Source organism: Sinocyclocheilus rhinocerous, unplaced genomic scaffold (genome assembly GCF_001515625.1).
Source record: "Sinocyclocheilus rhinocerous isolate Xijiao unplaced genomic scaffold, SAMN03320098_v1.1 scaffold90, whole genome shotgun sequence".
Classification (NCBI taxonomy): Eukaryota; Metazoa; Chordata; class Actinopteri; order Cypriniformes; family Cyprinidae; genus Sinocyclocheilus; species Sinocyclocheilus rhinocerous.
The window spans coordinates 655,151-680,938 of record NW_015657969.1 but is presented as its reverse complement, the minus strand read 5'-3'; the positions used below and the strand labels follow the sequence as shown (position 1 = coordinate 680,938).

At 36.7% G+C, this 25,788-nt stretch overlaps 1 protein-coding gene and 1 long non-coding RNA gene across 15 annotated transcripts in view; one reads left to right on the top strand and one right to left on the bottom strand.

The window, feature by feature from the left end:
- The window catches only part of LOC107721875 (connector enhancer of kinase suppressor of ras 2-like), a 112,265-nt gene that overhangs the window by 68,035 nt on the left and 18,442 nt on the right, over positions 1 to 25,788 (bottom strand). For all 14 annotated transcript variants that reach the window (XM_016530053.1, XM_016530065.1, XM_016530063.1 and 11 more), the window contains 2 exons: positions 14,870 to 15,033; positions 7,106 to 7,308 (listed from right to left, as the gene is read on the bottom strand). In XM_016530053.1, the coding sequence (XP_016385539.1) occupies positions 7,106 to 7,308; positions 14,870 to 15,033 (367 nt within the window). The remainder of the gene's footprint in view (positions 1 to 7,105; positions 7,309 to 14,869; positions 15,034 to 25,788) is intronic.
- LOC107721882 (uncharacterized) lies at positions 755 to 6,474 on the top strand. The gene is made up of 3 exons (XR_001637748.1): positions 755 to 835; positions 4,066 to 4,071; positions 6,464 to 6,474. It is a non-coding gene; the product is annotated as an uncharacterized LOC107721882 (long non-coding RNA).

Genomic DNA, 25,788 nt, shown 5'->3' with positions numbered 1-25,788 from the left:
TAATCAATCCATCTTTTCTGCACAATAACTAGTACATATTAATAATTTTTTAATCGACTCTGTTATTTTTGTCATATATATAATGTATATGCTTTTCCCAAACTGATCGCGTACTCTAATTTAGCAGTGTTACTCATTCTCAAACATTCTCAAACTGATGGCCTAATCTCATTTTGCAGTACGTTTCTGATTTTCGATGCTGATGTGAGTGTGCCTGTTCAATCCAGCTTTTCTTTAAAATCACTGGTATGTAGTAATAATTTTTATAATCGACTGTATGCTATTTGTCATGTAACGTATGTTGCACTGTTCCCAATCTGACAGCTTAACCTAATTCAGCAGTGTTTTACTGATTTCACACACGGGAAAATGCATTACATTAAATCGTTTTAATAATGGAGAAACCACGAAAATAATGTTATAAGCAGTGAGATGTTTGCTCATATCTATAGATAAAAATGTATTGACCATCTAGACATCTCTGCGCTCAATTGATCAACTACTCCTAATGGTTCCGCGATCTCGTCTAAAATGTAGAGGAGATCTTGCTTTCTCTGTGGCAGCTCCTAGGCTCTGGAATGCCCTTCCTCTGTCTATTAGATCTTCTCCAACTTTGGGTTTTTTTCAGAGTGTGCTTAAAACTCATTTGTTTTCTCTAGCTTTTGACAATGCTTTTTAGCTGTGGATGTTATTTGTTGGTATAATTTTTTTTCTCTTTTATTTTACTATTATTATTTTTCATTTGTTTTTATATTATTTTTCTCATCTTTCTCTGTACAGCACTTTGGTTCTAGTCGTGGTGTTGAAAGTGCTTTATGAATAAAGTTTGAGTTGAGTCTAAGAAGTTGTAGAGATTCGGCACTAGTTAGGGAGATCAGATGGCCTGCACTTTTTCTAAAGGATGAGGTAAACCATTTAATATCCACTGTTGTTACCTGTGTTCTGGAGTCAATATTAAAATGACTGGAAAAGTGTAAAGAACTGGAAAAGTGTCATCTTCTGACCATAAAGAGTAGTTTAAAACCACAATTAACGGTCTGGTTTCTACTTAGGAGAAAAAATCCTTGTTGATGTGACGTTGTGATGCCTAAATTTACTTCTAGCATAAAAAAACAATTTATTTCTAGTGTTTTATTTTTAATTTTAAAAGAATAGAACTGTAAAGTAGTTCATTATTAAATGCTTATTCGGGCCAGTATTTGAAGAGGAATGAATGTGAAAACAGCTGAGCTGAGTATAAGATCAAAACCAATAAGCCTTAGTTAGAGTAGTTGCCAAATTTAAAGTGGAGCAAATGAAAATGAGGCTTTGAGGAATAGAAACACAGAGCATTCGCTACGCCTGGAGGATGAACATTCAGTCTTTTCACAATTTTTAAATGAAATAAAGGCATTATCAATGTTTAGTTGCCTGAATTATCAACAGACAATATGGCTTGTACTCTGACTATGATCTATTATGTCTCTTAATGTAAATGACAGAACCACCTTTGCATTCCAATAAGCCCCTCCCACCTGGAGCTCCACCCACGGTGAATGAGAATGAGGGAAAGCCCACCACAAACCCAACAGAAGCAGCCAGGTACCATTAAAATGATGATCACCGACTTGGCAACAAGTGGCAGAGGAGAGCCGGTGACAGCCTGGATGGATATCAACCAATAACACTTAAGGGACCAAGACTCTCAAGTCAGTCATAATGTCTCTTGGCTTCCGATCCATTCACCTACGTTAGTGTAACTCCGTTCCTCCCTTTCTCTCAGAGTTCCTTCTGTTCTCCCACTATGTCTGCAGGGGAGACGACAGCTCTACTGGGGACTCTTTTGGCAGAAAAGAGAGGCCGGGGAGCGTAATTAGGCCAGCATTAATGAACGAAGGGAATGAGGCACCCCTCCAAATCGGTGGCCTTGTTCCTACAGCGTACGTTCCTGATTATGGACACTGAAACTCAAAAACCGCCAAATGCAAACAGTGACTGGCTATACGTTCACCTTAGTCAGCAAGCTGATGTGGATAAATCCTCTCAGCTTGATCCCAATCCAGACTGTTCCAATGTGAACTGTGTGTGATATGGACCGCTCTCAGGTCCAGGATCAGAGAGCGGGGTGGCGGGTGCCCGGGCACAGCAGTAGAGAGATGACGTTCTCAGCAGGGTGAAGCTGAGAGGATATCAGATGCCATCTGATGGAAAGGGTCCTACTGTGCGGTACTGTCCCAGTCCAGAGCTTTAAGCCAGGCTCAGTACCAGAGGGAGCTGGACCAAATCAAGCAGCTGGGTGCCAAATGGATCATTCAGCACAAACCATTCGCCTGATTTACCTTCATTTTGAAATGAAAAAGTAGAAATACTGAAGCACTACAGTCTATAACTTAAGTGTCTTATGAGGTGTTTAATATTGACAGTGATTTGCAGCAACAAAGTGACTGGAAACGATACATTTGCAATGGGAGCTGGAGAAATTTCTAGCAAAAGAGAAGTGACGCAGTACAACGACAACAAATTTGTGTACTCTCAGCATTGTTTAACACGTTTTACCATGTCAGGTCTCATGCCTGCCATTATTTGCTAAAACAACAAAAAAAAAATTATTTTATATTTGCTAAAAAATATTTATATTTTCATTCATTTTACTTTTTAACTATACATAATTGCCTTTTATAACACTTTTCTCTACAAAAAACAAACAAACAAACAAAAAGGTGGAATTTAGACAGCTAGCCTATAATGTAAAAAGATAGTTCACCCAAAAATGAAAATTACCCCATGATTTACTCACCCTCAAGCCATCCTAGGTGTATATTACTTTCTTTTTTCAGATGAATGCAATTGGAGTTATATATATATTTTTTAAATGTCCTGGCTCTTCCAAGCTTTATAATGCCAGTAAATGGTGGTCAAGATTTTGAAGCCCAAAAAAGTGCATCCATCAATCATAAAAAGTACTCCACACAGCTCCGGGGGTTAATAAAGGCCTTCTGAAGCAAAGCGATGCATTTGTGTAAGAAAAATATCCATATTTAAAACCTTATAAACCCTAATCTCTAGCTTTTTAAACAAATTTATACACACATTTTTGATTTAAAACAGTAGTTCTCAATTCCAGTCCTCACGTACCACCACTCTGCACATTTTGTATGTACCTCTTAGCACTTCAGACGTTAGTTCTATTCAAACGTAAGTGCCCTGCGAAGTGAACTTTACAGGTTATTCCACCATGATTCCAGTTTGAAGGAAGCGTATATATTCCATTCAAACGGCATTAAAGTGTGAGAGACATGAATTAAATTATATTTATTTACAAAGGTATAAGGTCACACTTCACACTTCTCTAGTAAGTTTCTATACGCTGCAGGCCACGGCGTAGCGCAAATCCATGAATGAATGTACTTCAACAGATTTCCTGTGCTCAGGCTGTAGGGAGCAATGAGCACTGTCTAGGGACCATGTCAGTCAGAACTCAGTTCATGCATGGAGCTCTCTTCTAGCGAGCTGGTTATCTGAATCAGGTGTGTTAAATAAGAGAGACATGCAAAATATGCAGAGCAGGTGGTACTGGAATTGAGAACCACTGATTTAAAACAATGGAATACAATGCAAAACATTACTGACTGTTCTTACTGATGCTTTGAAGTCTATAAAATAATTTTTGCTAATTCGACAAAATCACCTTTATGTTAGTCAGCTAGACAACATTATCTTGGTGACAAATCAGCAGAACTTGCAATAATCTACAATAAATAGAAAAGTGAGTGGTTTTTGCTGAAGAACAAATTGTTCTTTAAAGGGGTCCTATTATGCTTTTTCACCTTTTGAATTTTAGTCAGTGTGTAGTGTTTATGTTTGGACATAAAAAAGATCTACAAATTTACAAATCTCAAAGTCCACTCCAAAGGGAGATATTTTGTTTTTAAAAAATTCCTTTTCAAGAACTACAACGAACGGCTCGTTTGGACTACAGCGTTGTTTTCCGGGGTATTGTGATGTCACGAAGCGGCCCAATTGAATATAATTATAATAATTCCCGCCTACGGAAATTCGAATGGTTGGGGCGTAAGGAGGGGCGAGGTCGTGGTTAGAACGCTTGGTTGAGTGCATCAGACAAGACGATGACGAAGAAGAAGTGCTGCTGCAGAGTTAGTGCATCAGAGAAAATGAAGAAGAAGAGCTGCTGTAGCGTCAAGTTTTCGCCTTGTCGAAGAAACGCTGTTTTTTCATAAATTGCTGACAGTACAATACTGGACAATGATGTAATCTGCAAAATGTACACTTCAATTATGAGACTACGGTATAAATAAATTCAACTGTATAACAGTTTCACTGCAAGTCATGTTATAATGTTAGAATTAAAGAACAATAAGCATAATACATATTACCGTTGCACTTATCTGTACATAGTAAAAAAATAATTCCCGCCTACGGAAATTCTAATGGTTGGGGGGTGGGGAGGGGCGAGGTCATGGTTAGAATGCTTGGTTGAGTGCGTCAGACAAGACGACGACGAAGAAGTGCTGCTGTAGCATCAAGTTTTGAGGGGAGTCTTGAGGGAGTACAGTGCTAGTTTTGCCAAAAAGCTTTTGCTAAAAGACGGAGCAGTTCCCACTTTGTCGGGAAAATCTGCTGTATCTGCATCACAGCCTGTAAGTGTGCTGCTTTATTTGTTGTTGTGTGTGTTATTTACATTTCAAAGTATAAGTTGTATGCCGTACAATAAACATAATACATATTACCGTTGCACTTATCTGTACATAGTAAATGCACTTATTTTTAAGTGGTTGTTGACATCGTATCTAAAACGTGATTTAGCCAAAAAAAAACAAAAAAACAACAGTAACGTTACCACTCTAATATGTCTTGCAATATCCGTGCGTGCAAAGGTTCTGCGCGATCCTCTTGTTCAATATTCTCAGGGTCTGAATCCGGCTCAAATTGATATGGCAATATTGATATGGCCATCCTTAACTATACCGGAGCAGACGAACTTGCTGCTTTGGCTCAGGGCGTGGCAGTACTGAAGCACCGTCTAAGCTGTTCGCCAATCACAATGCACTGGGACAGCTAACCAATCACAACACATTTTGTTTTTCGGAAGGCGGGCCTTCATCAAACCCGAAACTAATCGAGCCATTTGTGCCAGGCTGGGGAGAAAGGTATTTTAATAATTTAAATTATGAGAAAAATAATGCGTTTTTAGAAACACCAAGCATGAGAGCATGTTCTAGTACACCCCCAAAACAAAATCAAGACTTTTTAAAAGAGCATAATATGACCCCTTTAAACTTCTGGAATCAAAAAGTGAACTGCTGTTAATTTATCTATCTATATTGACACTCGATAGATAGATAGATAGATAGATAGATAGATATGTTAATATATTATATTGGGAGCCTTAAAATATTGCGTTTGTCAGTGGGGGGCTTTTGAGTCTAAAAGGTTGAGAAACACTGACACAAAATCAATGGATGTGAAATTTTCAGTGAAAACAATTTCTACAGATTTTTCCTCACAATCAGCACCATAAATGTGCACAGATACCATGTGGAACTGCTTATGAGAAAAAAACACAACCGCTGGACAGAAATGTTTCATTTCTCACTTTCCTCACGTACTGCTCTCTGAAACATTGCTCATCAATACATCATAAAGAAATCACAATCTAAAGATAATCGTACATAAACAGAAGCCATGTGGTTAAAATCTTGAACCGAAAGAGGTTACTGAGAGAGTTACTGAGAGAGAAAGAGTCTGAGTTATACAAGACCTCTTCACTCATCCTTGTACCTGATTGCTGAGGGGAAGAAGGAACACAAATCAACATGATTGAATTTGAGCAGACAAAAGCTGGCCTCGCACACACTACACAATAAACCCCAAGTCTATAATTTCTGCCCGCCCTGCCACACAAAGTGTCACTCTAATTCTCAGTGCCATCCCTTGACTGGCAGGAAGACCATGCATGACATGATTTAAACAAACAGGAAATGTTCCTGGATCAACACCCTCTGCTGTTCCTGGAATAATACTCCAGGAATCACAGCCATGTCTCTGAACCCAAAAACCCAAAATCAACGACCCGGGAAGGAACAACAAAGGATGCTGATGCAGGAATATATATTAAATCCATACTAATCCATAAAAACCAAGAATAAATCTCTCATAATTTCATAATGTACAGTTTGGGGTGAGTAAGACTTATGTTTTTGAAAATAGTCTCTTATGCTCTTCGAGGCTGCATTTATTTGATCAAAAATACAGTAAAACAGTAATATTATGAAATATTTTTATAATATAAAACAACAGCTTTCTATTTGAATATATTTTAAAATGTAATTTATTCCTGCGACGATAAAGCTGAATTTTCAGCATCATTACTCCAGTCTTCAGTGTCACGTGATCCTTTAGAAATCATTCTAATATGCTGATTTGCTGCTCAAGAAACATTTATTATTATGAATGTTGAAAACAGTTGTGCTGCTTAATAGTTTTGTGGAAAACAGTACACATTTCTTTTCAAGATTTGTTGATGAATATAAAGTTCAAAAGAACAGCATTTATTTGAAAAATAATTTTTTGTAACATTAAAAATGTCTTTACTGTCACTTTTGATCAATTTAATGCATCTTAGCTGAATATATTTTTTATATTAAGACCCCAAACTTTTTAACAGTATAGTGTAGTATTCAAGTGAAAGATCTGATTACTCAAATATACAAATGTCAGATTAATCGCTTAATAACAGTTAATCTAGATAGCTGCCGTTCTAGATTTATCACTATCAAGTCATCACAACAGCATTCAACTGACTATTAACAACGAAAGGTGACAAGACACTGGAGCACAGGAAAAGCCCACTATTAACCTTTAAGGTCATACTTTAAATCTTTATTTCATATCAAATTAACTTTTCTCTAGTGTTTTTCAGAGGAGCTCACTTCTAAGGGAAAGGGAGCTAAATTTGGCTACACTCTAATAAGCAAGACTTTAAAAAATTGACACATCAATGCGGTTGAATTTGAATACAATTAAATCGAATATGTGGTTATTTATATTAAGTATGTATTAAATCATGTATTGATTTGTTGTGTATGCGGCTCTTAGCAGGACTAACCTATCCAGCCAGGCCAGAAGGCTCTTAGCAGCAGCGATGAGGTCCACCACAGATGTGAGGATATCGTTGGGCAGCTTGCGGGTCGTCCGGCCGTCGTAATGGCCGCTGCGTCTGCGGCACGTGATGAAGTTCTGCAGGTTTTTGGCGGAGGCATTGAGCTTGTGAGAGAGAGTTTTCAGGTTTTCAGTCTCCAGCCCGTAGTTCTGTCAAACAGAGATAAAGACAATGAAGTGTTTTAGTGAAAAAAACTGGTTGGCAAACAATTGCAGGAATGACTCAATCAGAATTGCTTTTTGTTTCCACGCTGTTCTGTCTTAGTTTTAGATTTACAATTCTCCTCTCTGTTTTCAATTTCAGTTTTATTGTGCTTTATTGGCATAACAGAAGTTGTACATTTGTAAAAAACTGCACAAGTAAAACTAGAAAAGTAAAGTTTATTAAAACAACTTCTGAATGTTACTTGATAATATTTTCTTCAGACAAGCCTTTAATTTAAATTAATTTAATATTAATTTAAAATTACAATTTAAATTGTAATTATTTTAATAAATACTATATTTATTACATCCCAGATCCTTTTAACTTAACCCAGTATGTCAGTGACAGCTTTATCCGTCTTAAGTATAGTGGTAATTCTTTAGTTTCTACAAGTAGCGCATTAGTAGGAGTTGTTTTAATAGCACCAATACTAAGCCTAAGAGTTCTGAACTGTATTCTGTCTAGTTTTTCCAGGACACTCTTAGCTGCTGCTCCATATACCATACACCCAATAGTCAATACATAATCCTATTAATGCCCTGTATATATCAAGTAATGACTGTTTATCTGCACCCCAATCATATCCCTAAACTGATCTCATAAGGTAAAAATAAAATAACATTTAAAAATAAAATAACATTTAAAAATAAAATATAAGGTTTCGGTTAGACTAAAGATAAAAAAATATATATTGTAATGGATTACAATGAGAGACATTTCTCATCAAACCATAAGACTCTCTCTCTCTCTAACTCATACCCTCAAAGAGCATTCAGAGACCCCAAATGAATATTCAACACCTGGCAGAGAGAGAGAAAGAGTGAGCGCTTCATATGCAGAGGTGCATTGAGTGGGTGGAGACAGAACATAAAGTTCAGACTATGAATAATGCACTGAGAGTTTCGCTGCCAGCTGATAGGAACTTACACACGCCACGCTCCACACTGAGATAACACAATCAGCTCAGACAAATCTGCATATCTAAATCTGACAAAAAACACGTCAGAACAAAGCCAAAGAGCACACTTTAGTTTACACATACGCATTGCCGTTTACTTCTATAGGCGTCTCTGGAGTATCTTAAACTCAAAATTGCTGATGTCTGTGTTTGTGTTAGAGAGAGGTCACAGCAGGTGCCTTTGGAAGAGAACCAAATTGCCTTGTTCCTGCATAAAGAGTACTAATCAAGGGGCAGAGACTGATCAAATGCATCATTATGCATGTCATGAAATGCACGGTGACTTAGTGATGTTCGGTTCTTGAACGAATCGTTCTTTTGAGCCAGTTCTCAGGAAGTAACCAGTGGAGCCGGTTCACAAATCGAACTGAATCTAACTTTAGTTCCGGGTTGATGATGCAGGACGCACAGCCGAAGTAGCACGTCCAACTCAAAAAGAACTGATTGAGCCGGTTCAACCAACTGTCGAAGTTTGCCGAGGATTACCGAGGACTCAACAAGAACCGAATGAGCCGTGGCGAAGTTTGCCGAGGATTACCGAAGATTCTGAATAATCAGCAATATGCTTTCACACAAATAACTTTATTTTTTGAATGTTTTAATATTTGTTGACACAAATAACTTATTTAGATTTTTCATTGATACAACATTGCACTGAGTTGCTAGAAAAGAAATGCGTAGAGACGTTATTGCTTGATGACGTCAGGAACCGATGAACCGGCTTTTTGAACCGGTTCAATGAGACGATCTGTCCGAAAAGAACCGGTTCGCGGAAATGAATCGGACTTCACGGGCATCACTAACGTTGACACGAAGGTAGAGGATCCAAATGCAGTAGTTTATTGAAGGGGTAATCCACAAACGTAATCCAAAGGCAGGCAAAGGTCATAAACAAATAGGCAATCAAAAACAACGACAGAGTAAGGGTCTGAGGCAAATAGAGTAACCCAGAAAACAGGCAGAATAACAAGACCAGGAACCAAGATACAAGGCTTAGAATTGCAATAATGACACATACAAGACTTAGCAAGAATGACAGTGAGAACCAGGCTCATATATATATATATAGGGTGAGCTAACCATGCTAATGAGACACAGGTGCAAACAATGAGTGTTGATGAGACTGGGCAGAGGATTATGGGGAATTAAGTCCTTGTTAGATTGGCAGAAGTCTGGGAGTGCCCTCTAGTGAACAACCACGTTGATCGTGACATAACCCCCCCTCACAGGAGTGGCTTCCAGGCACTCCAAAACAACTGAAGTTCAAGTCCAGGAGGGAGGCGGAGCAGATCAGGGGGAGGGATGGTGGGCCAGGTCTGTGTGGTGGAAGAGGGCCTGGAGATGAGGGAGCCAGGGCGGAGCCGACGGACTGGAGAAGAGTGTGTAGCCCAAACACACAAAATGGCGACTGCCATTACTGGAAGAGTAACCAGAGCCACCAGAGCCAGGTGTGTGGAGCCCCTCGCCCCCACCAAAAAATGTTTAGGGGAAGCGCCAACTCATATTTCTTATCTTGCAAGCTCCTCCTTTCTGCATTATATTTTTTACACCTCATAATGATATGCTTATACAAATCTTTTTCTAATCCTATGTGAACAAGCACAACAGCATACGTCGTTACTATTAATAAAATAACTATATAATAAATATATATATTAATAAATATATATATATACCACATAAACTTTCATTTAAAATTGTAGTTTGTTATATAAATATATAAAATAACAGTCACCATTTAATGACTATTATTGTTATTATTATTTTTTATAAAGAGTTGGAATGTGTGCACCATGATAAAAAAACTTCTCATGGTGTGTGTGTGTGTGTGTGTGTGTGAAGTGTGCATCAATTTCAGTATCTCCTCTCACATCAGTAGGAGATCGATGAGAGTAATGTGCTCCATCTTGTCCGAAGAAAAAATCCCTCACACACTCACACACAAAGTACAAGTACAGGTACTAAACACACACCTGGAACACTAAAACGGGCTTGTACAACACACACAGACTCACAAAAGTTACATTAATCAGCTTGTGAGCGGAGGGAGACGCGGGGAGCAGACGATGTGGGGGGGAGAGATGCTAAAAATCCTCCATGCTAATCTGTTTAGAAGCTCTCTGCATGAATGCAGCAGATAACACACACCACAATGACAGAAAGATAAAGCAATATGGAGGGGAAGAGTGAGATAAACAAATAAGTGAGAGAATGACAGCCTTTGCGAGATTAGAGAGGCGGGAAAGGAGAGAGTGGGCCGCTCTGTGCCTCTGAGGTCAATATGCTTTCAAACAATAAAGACTCAACAGTTCTCTGGCTCTCATCAATATTTGTGTGTGAGTTTGTGTCTGTGATGGTTTCAAAGACACCTACCGGTGGGGAAAAGAGACCTCAGTGAATTAATACCATGCTCACAAGACAATGCCGCAGGATGCTTCATTGTTTACAGTGATGAAGTAATTTTCTCTCAGTGTGTTTTCGCTTTGAATAAGAAAGTTTGTGGCATTGTTTTTTCCTTCACATATCTGGGGATAGTTCTGAAAAATTACAATTCTGTCATAATTTACTTACCCTCTTGTTGTTTCAAACCTGCGTCGTCATATCTTGAGCATTGTTATGTTAGTTTTAATTTGATAATATTACAGTTTTTATTAATATTTAGAATTTTTAGATTTTTTATATATATTTTCAGTTTAATTATTATTATTTATTTATTTTTTGGTAAATTTGTTACATGCTTTTGTCATTTTTCATTTCATTCATTCATTTTTCAGTTTTAGTAATCTTCTTAAACTTATTTTATTTATTTGTGACCCTGCCTGTGAAAACACAGCTAAAGTCTTTTTTTTGTGATTTACAGTTTTTTGCATAAAATCATCCTTCATAAAGATGTAGAACATTCTGTGACAATATAACCTTTATATATTTAATATTGACTGAGTAAGGCCATGGCAAAGATTGAAATAATAGTGAAATTAATGGTTGAAATCAAACTTTGATGCTTGTTATCTCATAATTCGATTTTGAGACTTTAGCCTGGATTTCACAGACAGGGTCACATTTTAAACTAATATTTTTAATTTATTTTATTTCAAATAAAGAAAATGACTGTAATAGTTTTAGAACTAACAATAAAAATACTGGCCTTGATGTGCCATATTCAGTTATCCACAAGTACAGCAGAAGCAGAGCATGTACAATTTGTTGATCAGTATTCGGTAACACTAACTTGACTGACATGACCAACAACACACAGATTCAAAATAGCTATTTATTTTCATCTTTCAGTCATTAAAAAGTTTCATTCTCATGTTCTAGCAAGTTTAAACCTGAAATTAAAAGCTGCAAATTAGACTTGAGTGCTAAAAAATTCAGGGATAGCTCACCCTAACATTAAAATTCTACTGTCATTCGTTTACCCTCGTGTTGTTGGAAACATGTTTGACTTTTTCTTCTGTAGAATATAAAAACATATATATTATAAGAAATGTCTGTTTTTTTAAACCAACATAACATAATCTTTTGCGTTTTTCAGAAGAATGAAGAGCAAATGATGACAATTCTCATTTTTGAGTGAACTATCCCTTTAAGTTCATAGAAAAAAGCAGCAGAGACATTCTGCTAAATATCAAATTTTTTTAACCAAAGTAAATAGTCACAGAATCTTCAGTTTTTAAAGGTGACATATCATGAAAATCTGACTTTTCCAGGTTTTAAGTGCTATAATCAGGTCCCCGGTGCATCTACCAACCAAGGAAACGTGAAAAAGATGAACCCAGTGAGTTTGTTTTGGGAAGCCTTTTTCTGCAATCGTCTGAGAAAACGAGTGCATCTGACTTCGCTCCCTTGGTGACGTGGCAAAGGGATTTCATTATAATATTACAGCCCCTAAATCTGTAAGTTTACACCCACGGCGCCATTATTGTGTTTTCGCAAGTGACAACAGTGTACTAGCTCTAATGCCATGGCGAAAGTTTGAGCAAAACATGCTAACTGTTCTGTCATTGGCTGCAGAGACGAGCACAGAACACTATGGATATGGACTAAGAAAGCAGTGGATTTATTGATTTATTTACTGTATATTGCTGCTGCCACACAGTTCTAAAATAAACATGCAATTTATTTCCCAGCAGTTTACCTTCACAGACATAACGACTCACTGTTTTTGTAACTCATGTGTGTTTTTAACGTAAACCTGTGTGTGAATGAGAACTTAGTTTAGTACTCACATGCTGTGACAGCCGCTTTCTGGCCGTGTGCTTCGGATGTGTGCTCTCGGAAAACCTTATATCAGAAGTTTAAACTCATATGGTTTAAAACGCATGATTTCAGTGCGAAAAATATGATAATCAGAACCAAAACAGATGTTTTTTAGCAGGTACCAGCTGTAATGGCGCAGCTTTATTCTGGAAAAGGGGGCGGGGAGCAGCAGCTCATTTGCATTTAAAGAGACAGGCCTGAAAAACAGCGTGTTTCTGCTTCCACTCAAAATAGGCATTTTCAAAATGATATAATAAATGATCTGTGGAGTATTTTGAGCTGAGACTTCACAGACACATTCTGGGGACACCAGAGACTTATATTACATATTGTAAACCGGGGCATAATATGTCTCCTTTAAATTAAAATTGGCCTTTAAATTGTACAGTTGAGGCAGCATCAATATAAAATCAGAGATGTACAATATGGCTAATTTCATCCGCACATGTCTACAGGCTGACATCCACACGGGCTGTGTAACATGAATGTCATCAGATCTGATTTGGGATCAGCGTTCAGAGCAGATAAAGAGCACAGCAAAGTAATCTATTTATGATTAACGCTCTCCTAAATGTCAGCAGCACATGCCAGTGGTTCACAGTCCCTCACAAAACCTCACACTAATTATAGTTCACCTTACGTTAACTCTACACTGAAATTCAATCTCAGGAAAAGACAACAAAAAACATCTCTCTTAGAAAGACAAGACAAGTTAAAGTGAAGATATAAAAAAGAGCAAAACATTAAAAAGACAGGTTGAGGAGAGACTCAGGCTGGGCGGCATGCGAGACAGCTCACACGGACGTGATAAACATCATCCTGTCATCTGCTCCCTCCCGTCATGTTGCTGACATTCTGAAAGCATGAGCTGGTAAGTCATTGTTTTAATACCTCAACTGAGAGATTCGAGAGAGAGGAAGAGGAAAAGAGAGAGAGAGAATTAGATGGAAAGCTAGTTATTAAATGCTAGATAATGTAAAAGGATCAAGCGGTGCAGAGCCAATTTCAGCTTAAATCCTTTTCCCATCTCCCACACTGTCTGTACTCTTGGTACCTTTTTGAAAATCATTTTCAAGCCATGGAACGTCACACAGCAATAAAAATTAGTCAAGACACAGACACACACACACACAGCAGATACAGATTAAAGCCACAGGAACAAGCCCACCTAGCAAAAAGCCACATTTAAATACTGATTGAGTGACATTTTGAGAACAAATCTGTGGAAATATTTCCCAGGAGAACAATATCATTATCTCATAAAATTGAGGCTGACTTTTAAGAAAACATGAAATGACATTTGCAACTTATTTCACCTCCATCACCTCCTGGATTTCGCTCCAATATTCTTAGTTAATTTTTGTTTTATTTATTCATGTTTTTAATACTTATACATATTGTTTTAAATGTTTAATATTATAATTTTTTTATTTTAAGTTATTCGATTTGTAATTTTTGCTTTTTCTTTTTTTAATATTTATTCATATTTTAAATGTTAAGTTATTAGAATTTTTACTTGATATATTATGTGAAATAAGACCTTGCAAATTAGGTCATTTTATTATCATTATTTATTTATTTATTTATTTTTAAATTTATTCATATTATTTTATTTTTTAAGTTAATAAATTGTTACTTTTTTTTTTTTACATTATTTACATTACATATTATAGTTGCATAGTATTATAGTAACATAGTAGATTTGTAATTTTTGCTTTTTCTTTTTTTAATATTTATTCATATTTTAAATGTTAAGTTATTAGAATTTTTACTTGATATATTATGTGAAATAAGACCTTGCAAATTAGGTCATTTTATTATCATTATTTATTTTTTTATTTTTTTAAAATTTATTCATATTATTTTATTTTTTAAGTTAATAAATTGTTACATTTTTTTTTTTACATTATTTACATTACATATTATAGTTGCATAGTATTATAGTAACATAGTACATTACATAGTATTTACATATTATTATTTTTCATATTTATTCATATCATTTAAATTTTTTAAATTATTTATAATTTTAAGTTATTAGATTATTTTTGCCTTTTTCTTCTGATATATTATGTGAAATAAGACCAGTAAAATTTAGTAAATAAGTAAACAGAGTCATTTACAATTTCAAAGATTGTAGTCTTTTCAGAATGTGATAATGTTTTTCTCAAGGTGATCTCGATATCTCTGTCAACATCGTGCAGTAGGAGACTCAGTGTCCGCCAGCTGATGGGGTGTTAAACAGCAGATGAAGGATCAAGCATGTAAAGGAGTGTGAAGACTCTCACCAGAGCACACAGCAGGTCCACAGCTTCCAGGATCAGCTCCTGGTGTCCGATGCGGGATACCCCCAGATCTTCCAGCTCCTGATGGGTGATCCTCAGCAGCTGGTCACCTCCTACCTTCTCCCGTTCAAAGTTCTTTATATACTGCTGCAAACAGTCATCCAGACCTGTAGAGACATCAAGAAAACCTCAGCAATCAAGGCTTATTTCTTATTTGCAAATTAGAACATTCCAAATCATCCTAAAGTGTGTGGGATTAATGGTTAAAGTGCCCATATGGTAGGGGACAATAGTGGAAAATAGTGTCCCCCATAAGACCAGTGTACATTACTACTAAATTGTAACATTTAGTGATGAGTTTAGCATGTACAAGATAATCATGTACAATGCAATGTACAATATATCATAAAAGCAATAATAAAAGTATCTAATATTACCCACACCCCTTGTGTGAAATACTGGTAAATTAAGCATTGACCTGGTTTCTGTTAGAGAGCCCATGAGTCATGCAGATGGTGTTGAACATTTAATAATTGCTCATCAAAGCAATAATAGTGGACAAGCGCAAGGTTTCTGAAATAAATATTTATGTATATTCTGTTAATTAATTTAAAAAACCTTTCACTTGACCACTATTAATGATTTATGCAATAACAGTCATTTAGACATCTGCATTGTATGTAAGCATCTAAATAAACATTGAAATAAATAGCGCCATATACTGTACATATGTATATTAACAAACATAAGTGTGTCCATTACTAGCACAATACATAGATCTCATACTACACAAACTAAGATTTATATCCATTTTGGTATCCACTTTAGTTCATTTGAAGGAATAGTTCACAAAAAAATGAAAATGTGTTAAAAATGTACTCACCCTCAGGCCATCCAAGATGTAGATGTTTATTTGTTTATATTTGTCAATATATGTCTCTTTCATCAGAACAGATTTGGAGAAATTCAGCTTGCTCACCAATGGTTTTTGCTTGTAAACAGTGCTTTCTGTGCATATTTCTCTCCTGATTCAGAAGAGAAGACTTTTTTCACTGGTGAAAGCAATATTATGGATAGAGGACTCATATTTTAGCAATGATTTGAAGCTAAAAAACATCTTAATGATGCATTTGTTTCTTACAAAAGCGCAGCATGTTCACAATATGTTAATTGATGGACTGGAGTTTTATTTAACTCTCATTCTGATGGCACCCATTCACTGCAGAGGTTTTCTCCAAAATTTCTCCAAACTTGTTTTGATGAAGAAACAAACTCATCTACATCTTGGATGACCTGAGGGTGAGTAAATTTGGAGCACATTTTAATATTTGTGTGAACTTTCCATTTAAAGCAGTGGTGATTGATAATGAATTATAACCTCATCAGGTTTGTCCATGCCAAATTTCTCTGCAGCACAAAATCTTAATAAATGCATCTGCTTCAGACTCTGTTTACCCCAAAATCAGTGACACACAAGACACAAGGGGTGCCACACTTATACATGATGACTGACAACCTGTGTTCCACCCTAACTATGTAGTATATCCATCAAACTGACAGTAAATGACATCTAAGCCACATTACAACCTCTAAGCCTTCCTATGTTTGAGCAAGAAGTACATTTGATGGAAAGGAAACATCACTGTAAAAAAAACTGCATTTGAATATAATTTTTTGATGGACAGAAACAATTTAAATTAAACCATAACTTCAGCCATTTTGAGATCTGTATCAGTTTAGAAAGCTCAGTGTCCAAAATAAAAACCGTCCTAAATCAAATCAGAAATGATGGCTGCACTGTCTACACTCAGTAATGCCTCTGAAAACTGATAGGATGCGCACATAAATCAAAATAATAAAGCTACTGTCAGCTGTACAGGATAGATGCGGCTTCGAAGGCTATAAATACAGAGAAATAGACTAATAAAGAAGGAGTGATCTAGCCAGTTTCGAAAACACCACCATTCACAACTGTCACCATCAAACAGGTGACGACACACACTCTCCATAGTGCCACACACTTGTTGGACTGCATTTGTCATTCTTGGGCATTCTGTCGCCCAATGGCCACACTCTCCGAACAGCTGCTGTTCGACACAACGTACATAACTGCAGGATTTACATATTTTGCTTACAGCATGTGCATGTGTTTATAATGGCGAATGGAAGAAGGAAGGTCGCAGGAACTTTTTTTTATCTCACTAGCTGCCCTTTAATAATTAAATCTAATGCAACCATCATCATAATTAACAGGACAGGACAAAACTCATTTGCCAAGAGAGCAAGAATAACAATAGCTGTCATTACTGTTCGTAAACAATATCTGACTCATTAATGAGCGACTGCTTCACTTGTTAGATAATTAGTTGGTGATCCGAGGTCTGAATTTAACCTGGAAGGGACTGCTGAAGATGAGAATCTCAAAGTGAATGCGATGACTAACTTCTGCTGATGCCGTGACTCTGATTCACATACTAGACAGGTGCAGTGAACAATTAACTGTTAGCTAATGTTGTTAATAATGAGGTGTGGGTAACAGGATGGAGTGATTTAGAAAGAAAAGTATGAAATAAAGGAAGAGAGAATGTGAAATCCCATTGTTAATCTTGGCAATATACCTGTGACGAGGGTGGCCCCTTAAATATTCTGTTTTGGGCCCTATGAATTCAAGCAAAGACCCTTTATTTTGGCTGATAAAAATGCGCACGCAGCTTTTACAAGCTATTTAAAAGCGAAGGAAAGAAAGGAAAAGAGGGACCGCCCCCGCCCCCACGGTGATACCGGTATTACCGGTGTTGTCACACGTCGATTAACTGGTGGGAAAATGTCCTCACCGTCACAACCCTAATACTCATAGCCATTATAATTTTTACACTTGGCTAATAACTGAAATGACAGCTATTATATTACAAATCTAAAAACTACAGTCTGTTTTTTTTTAAGTTAACTAATAATCTTAAGTGTGCGCAGAGGCACAAAAAGGAAAATAATTTTATTATCTACAGTTTATCACCTCTTTTAACCCTTGTGGTTCTGTAAAGATTAACTTACTACCATTCAAAAGATTTTTAATTGTTAAAGAAGACTCTTATGCTCACTGAGGCTGCATTTCTTTGATCAAACATACAGTAAAAACAGCATTATTATGAAATATTATGACAATTTGAAATAACCATTTTCTATTTGAATATAATATAAATATATAATTTATTTATGGGATGGAGTGCCACATGGTCCTTCAGAAATCATTCTAATATGCTGATTTGGTACTCAGAATACCAATACCAATAATCTTCTTTTTTTTAATTTTTATTATGAACAGCTTTGCTGCTTAATATTTTTGTGGAAACTGTGATTATTTTTTCAGCATCTATTTGAAATGGAAATATTTTATAACAATGTACAGGTCTTTATTATCACTTTTGAACAATTCAATGCATTCTTGTGGAATAAAAGTTAATTTATTTCTGTCAGAAAAATCTTACTGACCCCAAACTTTTGTACAGTAGTGTATGTTGTTTGGGGTCCCAGAGACCTTATTTTTCCTTAGATTCTTTAAATATGTTTCTCTGACTTAATCAAGCGCCTTTCAAACATATTATTACAGAATTAACTTTCTGCTGTACTACAAAAACAGAAAATGACTGTAGTCCAATACAGTAAAGAAACATTTGACTCAAAAACTTTTTAAAAAATAGAATCCGCTTAATTTGCTTCCATGCATATTGTGCCATCTTAATGTACATGGAAGAACCAAGAAAAAGATGAGAAATACACACTTAAATGAGCAGACACATGGAGCAGCAGTGAAGACACACTGTCATCAGACAGCAAAGGTGCCCCCTGCTTACAATCAAGCAGCTTGCGATTAATTCATCACTGTAGTGGATTTATTAACGAATCTGAGATATTATTTACAGATCATATACTCTGTCCTGAACAGACCCCCTGTCTCGCTGTCTCTGCAAACCCTCACTTATACAGGAGTGTTGGAATAGCCTCGCTCTGTTATAGTGCATTATTCATTGCACACAGCCTGCTCCTCTGACAGGTAGCAAGTAAAAAATGCAGCGAGAGAGAGAAAACGCCGGAAAATGGGCCAAAAGGATATAAAGAAAAAAGCTTAGCCTGAGCACTTAAAATATGACACATATTAAACACCTCCCCAGCTTCCCCTCATTGAATGATAGATAAAACGTTCTGGTAAAAAGCTCTAGAGTTACGGATATTCTAAACCTTCCCAACTCTCCCAGACACAGTCTAAGTAATGTCATTTAGTCATGCGCTTCCTTCTATATTCTATCCATCTTCATTCTTCACCTCATTTCTGGTAGCCGTGCTGTACATTATGCAGACTTGGTGACCAATGAAAGGGTTGTCGTGACAACCGTTCAAGGGCACAAAGTGGTCAAGGACTTATGGGAAACTCATAAGGCTGATTTATACTTCTGCGTCGGACCTACGCCGTAGCCTACGCATAGACGCACACCCATCGTCGGTCATCCGACGTGACGTCTCCGTTCCCTCCTTCAGGGAACGAGGGTTACCATACGTAACCGAGACGTTTTCCTGATGTGTTTTAAGGCTACTTTGGTGATTTGTGCAATTTAATGGTACACAGATAGCAGTGAAACTGATGATTTCAAAGCTACAAGATATTTATCATTTAAAATTAAACTAATCTCAAGCTACCCTTTAAAAAATCTTAGTTGCAGGAGCTACACACAAGTTTGCAAAGAAAACCAAGATAAGCATGAAACGCAGCCTAATTTTAATTTTTGACTGAACTAACCCTTTAAAGCCATTTGAGAGGGGAGTAAAATCGTTTTTAATATACACTTACAAATATTTTTTTAATCTTTTCAAATGAATGTTGTTCTTTTTAACTTTTTGTTCATCAAGGAATCCTGAAAAATCCACAAAAATATTAAGCAGTTAATATTTATTAGCAACTTTTCAAAGTTGCTAGTGAGAAGTGTTTCCTGAGCAGCAAATCAGCATATTAGAATGATTTCTGAAGGATCATGTGACACTGGAGTAATAGCTGCTGAAAATTCAGCTTTGCCATCACAGGAATAAATTATAATTTAAAATAAATAAATTGTAAGAGTAATAGCTGCTGAAAATTCTGCTTTGCCATCACAGGAATAAATTATAATTTAAAATAAAATTTTAAATTGTAATAATACTTCACAATATTATATATATATATATATATACTGTGTATATTATATGCAATAACATACCATTTTTACTGTATTTTTGCAAGGACTCAAATGTATCAGTGAATAATCTTAACATTTAATTATATCATTCAAAAGCTTTCAAAAGCTACATAAGAGAATTTGCTTTGTTTTAAAGTTATGCAGATTATTTATTGAAAAAAAAGCAGTGATGTATATGTTACAAAGCTACTTGCAAGTTAGCATGTTTCTGGAAAATTAAGCTACTGTCAATCTACTGAATAGTGTATTTAAGTTAGCATCGCTCCTTTTAGGTTACGTTCACACTGCAAGTGTTCTGATTTGGGCCACTTCCATATGTTTTGCAATGCGATCTCAGTCTGAACAGTCATTTCATATTCATGCAAATTTTTTCACTCTAGATCAACATTTGTCACAATTCAGCACTGACGGGAGTCACTCCAAAGATTTTACATATCAGTAGTTCTTTTGTCAATTGGTTAATATGGAAGTCAGCTGGAGAGACTCAGTGGAGGGAAAGTGAGGTGTTCGAACTCATTAGTATTACAGTGAACTTGAGGGAAAACTATACAAGAAAAACTTTTCACTCTTTCCTCATCTCATCCTCGTCTTCCTTATTATCTGCACATGAAATTGTTGGCTTCCATCACCTTATAAATGACCCCTATCACCCTATAAATGTAAAGGGGTGGCACAGTGGCTTGGTGGTTAGCACTGCTGTCTCACAGCAAGAAGGTCCCCGGCAAAGACAGGAGGCCTTTCTTTGTGGAGTTTGCATGTTCTCCCTGTGTCTGCGTGGGTTTACGCCGGGTGCTCCGGTTTCCTCCCACAGCCCAAAGACATGCAGGTTAAGTTTATTGAACATTCTAAATTGTCCCCGGACGTGTGTGTAAAGACAAGACTTGTGTATGGATTAACTGGTTCTCGCCATGAATATAGCCATAGATGCTGGATTGGCGTTAAGAAAGAAATAAACAAACAAACTATAAATGTAAAAACTGGCTTCAGTGGCCTCCATGTATGACAGCATGCTGCTAGCCACTGCTTTGGCTGCTTGGCAAAAAAAAAATCTGATTTAAGTAATAAATCAGACCTGAAGATTAAGGCTTGCAGTGTGAATGTAGCCTTAGTTACGGTTACAAAAACGTGTAACATCCCTGAAAGGAAACACGAACACAGACTGCAAAGGGATAGGATAAGAATACCCATGAATCAGCTGTGAACTCCTACACTGGCTTTTTGCCGTTCTGTCATGACACCACCTGCGATGAGGCTCTAAAAGTGTGTGTGTGTGTGTGTGTGTGTGTGTGTTCATCACTGAATTGTCCTTCCTCTGCCATCACTTAATCTCAAAGCCATAGGGAACTTTCTGGAGATGAGAAATTCATCAGTTAAATAAACCCTGCCTCAAAATGAGCCATCCACCTAGCTGTGCAGAGCCGGGCTTCAAGCCTCTGCTGGAGTGGGACAGCTGAAGGGCTGGGTCTTGGACCAACAGTGAATGTTCATAAATACAGTCTTCTACAACAAAATAAACACACAATCCCAGATTGGTTTCTTCTCTGTGATTGTGAACAAAATATAACTGGTTCTTTGTGTTTCTGATGTTATATAGTCTTCAGAGTGACATTCTTGAGGCTACATTATAGGTTATTCAGATCAGCCTGTTTACCACTTATCTGAGAATATATATTCTCAGAAATATACATTCTCTGAAATAATTTTCATCTTTAACATCAACTTAAGAAATTAGTTGTAAATTAATTGGACACAATTAACAATCACTTGTAAAGAAAGCGGGAAATCTGTCGGTGCTGATAGCCTTGTGGTTGTGTCAACTCAACATACAGTGCAACTGCATTTACGGCGACCCGAGTTTGATTCCCATCTTGTGGTGTTTTGCCGATCCCACTCCCCTCTCTCCACCTAATGATTTCCTGTCATCTCTCTACTGTCCTGTCCCAATAAAGGCATAAAAAGCCCATAATGTAACTTAAAAATAAAATACAAAAAAAGAAAGAGGGAAATCTTATATTTGTAGCATGCTTTGACACAGACTGTATAAGGAGAGCAAATGTTGAAATTAAGTATTATTTAGTGCGTTTTTGCACAAAATTAATATAAGAAGAGATTATAGGATTTATAGTTAGGATTCATAGGTTTTTTCTGACTTGTTTGTCATGGTAACAAATGTATTTTTCCTGATCTTTTTTACTTGTATTTATTCAATTCATTAGGTATACTTAAATGAATTCACAGATTTCTTTCAACTCAGTCATTTTAGATGTTTCACAAAAAAAGAGTACAACAACATGATTTAAGTTTTTAGAGTGCACATACAAAATTGCTGGGGAGTTTTTCTCAGAAGAAAATCTATGAAGGTGTAAGTCTCCATTTTGCACTCAGGATTAAAATTTCATTTGCCACAATTCTTTCCTATGAATATAACAACAAATCTGACTCGGAGCATCACAGACTTAACATTCCAGACAAATTCTGTAGTCCCTCTTTCTGATCTCCTATCTATTGGATCTAGAGCAGCAACACCTACTCATGAATCCCATTTTCATCTGTCTAAAAGCCCTTTTCTGATCTCTCTCATGTACTGACTCTTGAGTAATGATCTGAATCCAGAGTATCAGCAGAGGAGTCTAGGTGTTCCCCACCCAGTTTGTCTCCTAACAGATGCTCTCTTCCCTGCAGACATGAAACAATCATTCAAGAGGATAGCAAGCGTCCCCGTTTTCCTCCCATCTGTAAAACTCTACAGCTTTGGCCTGTTTTTGTGAGCGGCCTCTGAAGAGTTGTTGTGGTTTCAATCCTTAAACTAGGCCTACAGATTAGGGCTGCACGATTATGACAAAAATCATAATTCTCAATTATTCCCTTGAAATTGTAATTGCGATGATCAATTACGATTATCACAATTTACAATGAATGATGTTTTGAATAGCTTTATACCATTGTTTGAAGCAACTGCATGCCATATTTTTATATGAAAATAAACAAGCTGAAAACAGTCTTCCTGGAAAACTCCTGGAAGCTATACATTGGTTTGGTTTCTTGAAAAAAAGTAAAAATATGCATGGAATTATAATGTTATACTAAAACAAAAATTAAGACAATGGAAAAAACCCTTAAGATAACCCTGTAAAAGGAAACACACGCACACACATCTTAAGTTGATTAATTGTAATCACGATTAGAAATTCGATTAAATGTGCAGCCCTACTACAGATGATCTTTAGATCACCATCCAAGACAAATGTGAGCTTTGACAGACGGGAAACAGTGCAGCACGTACAGTCTCTTACCGAGTACATACCGTATCGGTATCTTTATGGAGGATTTTGCTGAATATTTCTCTCTGTATTGCGGTTCTTCAGTTCTATAAAGTGATTCAGAGATGACACCCTTTACACCCACTGACAGCACACAAACACACTTTTACACTTTTTCACATGCAGGAAGGAAGAGTTGCCCCGAGCCAAGCCACACACCCACACACCCGGCCCTCGAAGCTGCAGCCCAGGACGCAGCGCTAAAGCTCTGCGTGTGTGTATTATCATTCAAAGGTCTTTAACCTCGCTTTCTTCCTCTCGCTCTCTACCATTTCTGTATTTCTGTCACACACACACAGTCAATCCTCCCCAGCTTTGCCACATGTCAAATGAAATACAATATTCATGTGTTCCCTTAGGACACACCCCGAAGACAGGCCTGGAATCCCCAAAATGCCTTAGTTGGAGAGCCTGATACGTGTGTGTGTGTGTGAATACATATGCTCTAATGACCTCCATAAGTGTGTGCTATACATTTTCCACTCAAGTACACTTATTTTAACCTTATTAACCATCAGAGAAAGTACCAAACCATTCTGAGCTGAACGCCACAAATGACAGCGTCTCGTTTCAGGCAAACGTCCTAAAAAGCTGTTAATGCACACTGTTAGACATTTCAAAGGGTTTTTAAAGTAAGCCAGTAAGTTACTGTAATTAAGATTTACAGTAACAAACTGTATTTGGTTTGGATTTATCCTAACAAAGAATCTTTAGGCAACAGAAACATAATGGGGAAAAAAGACAAGCAGCCAAAGAATACATAGCCATCTGCAAAACCCAGTCTAGAAAGGCAGCTAGCCATAAAACTTGTTTAACCTAGCTAACATACGATTTTATTTTCTCAATAGGCTACTGGCCAATTAACTACTAACACCTGAACAAAATTAGTTAGTTAATCACATTAGTTAGCTTAATGTTAATACAGGATCAGCGTTGCTCGTTAAAAGTAATTTTAATTTGGTAATTCAATAAGCTGACAAAAGTCGTTTGAAACGACAGCGCAGTTTACCATAGTAAAGTTTGTTACCGCTATGTTGACGGGTAAATGTTACTAGGTTAAACTGGTGTGCAAAAATGTTTACACAAACACACAGACAAACGTACATATATTTTTTACCTTGCTTACTGGTCTTATTCTATCGTAAGGTGCATCGACACACAGCGCAGATGTTCTCCGGAACTCTTCCACTCTCGCGGGTTCATCCCCGGACAAAACCCGCGGCGCTGCTGCGCTGGTTCCGTGTCTTCCCTCGGACGCGAGTGGCGTGGCGCGGCGCGACTCGAGAAAAGACAATATAGAACCCATTATACTATCTACAGTGGATGCGGACAGTAAAGTGATGCCCCGGTATATTTCTGACGTACAGATGTACTCCAAGTGCTCGCGATGTTACTGACGCGAAGGACAAACTGATTTTCCAATCATTACAAGCAATGTAACATCCAGTGTAGTCAGTCCCAAGCTGTTGCGATGTTGTAGACACGGTGTAAGTCAAATCTTGTCAATCCAAATGTGAGAAACAAGGAAAATAAAGCAACCTCAATAGAATGGCGTCAAAGTTAAGTTACGGCAAATACAGTAGTATACAGCAATTTTTAAAAATACAGTAAGTCACTGTATGTGGGGTTTGACGTCACAGAAAATTCCCATGATGCAAAGGGTATTACAGTTATTTACTGTAAAGCGAATTTGCAGTATTATACTGGGTGATATACAGTAAATGACTGTAGAAATTACAGAAATGTCTAACAGTGCACCTTCCTACATGACAATCAATTATGACCGTGTGGAGCGAAGAGAAAGAGATGTGCCGTTATGTGGTCTTTCATCTTTCTGTCAAGATATTTCAGCTGAAGTTGCGATACTTCTTCTGCTCAATTGGTAAAAAAGAAAAAAGTTTAAGGGAAGAATGCCGTAAAGGAAAATGAGTTCAGGTTTTTAGTTCAAAGTGAATGAGTTGAAATTCTTGAAGCGTTTTGAATTATATATAATTGTTAGATCTATGTGCATGTAGCAGCCGAAGGGGAAAAAACACAAACGCGATCTCTTTAGTATCTCAGTTGTTTCCCTTGGACAGTCATGATATACTGCTGTATCCAGCAGTATCCAGATTTTTTTTAATCTATTTATTATAAATAATGTATTACAGAAATATTCACCCTATTGTTTTCCCAAAGGAATTTCCAAAGGAATTTGAGGAAAAATCTGAAACAAAGTTGATATTTAAATTACCATAATATCCAGATTCTCAGACGCTTTTATCCACATTTTTGTTGTATAGTTTTGTAGTCTTACTGTATTTCAATACCTGCTTCATTTAATTGGCTTTTTGTAAAATTATTATTATTATTATTATTATTATTATTATTATTAATA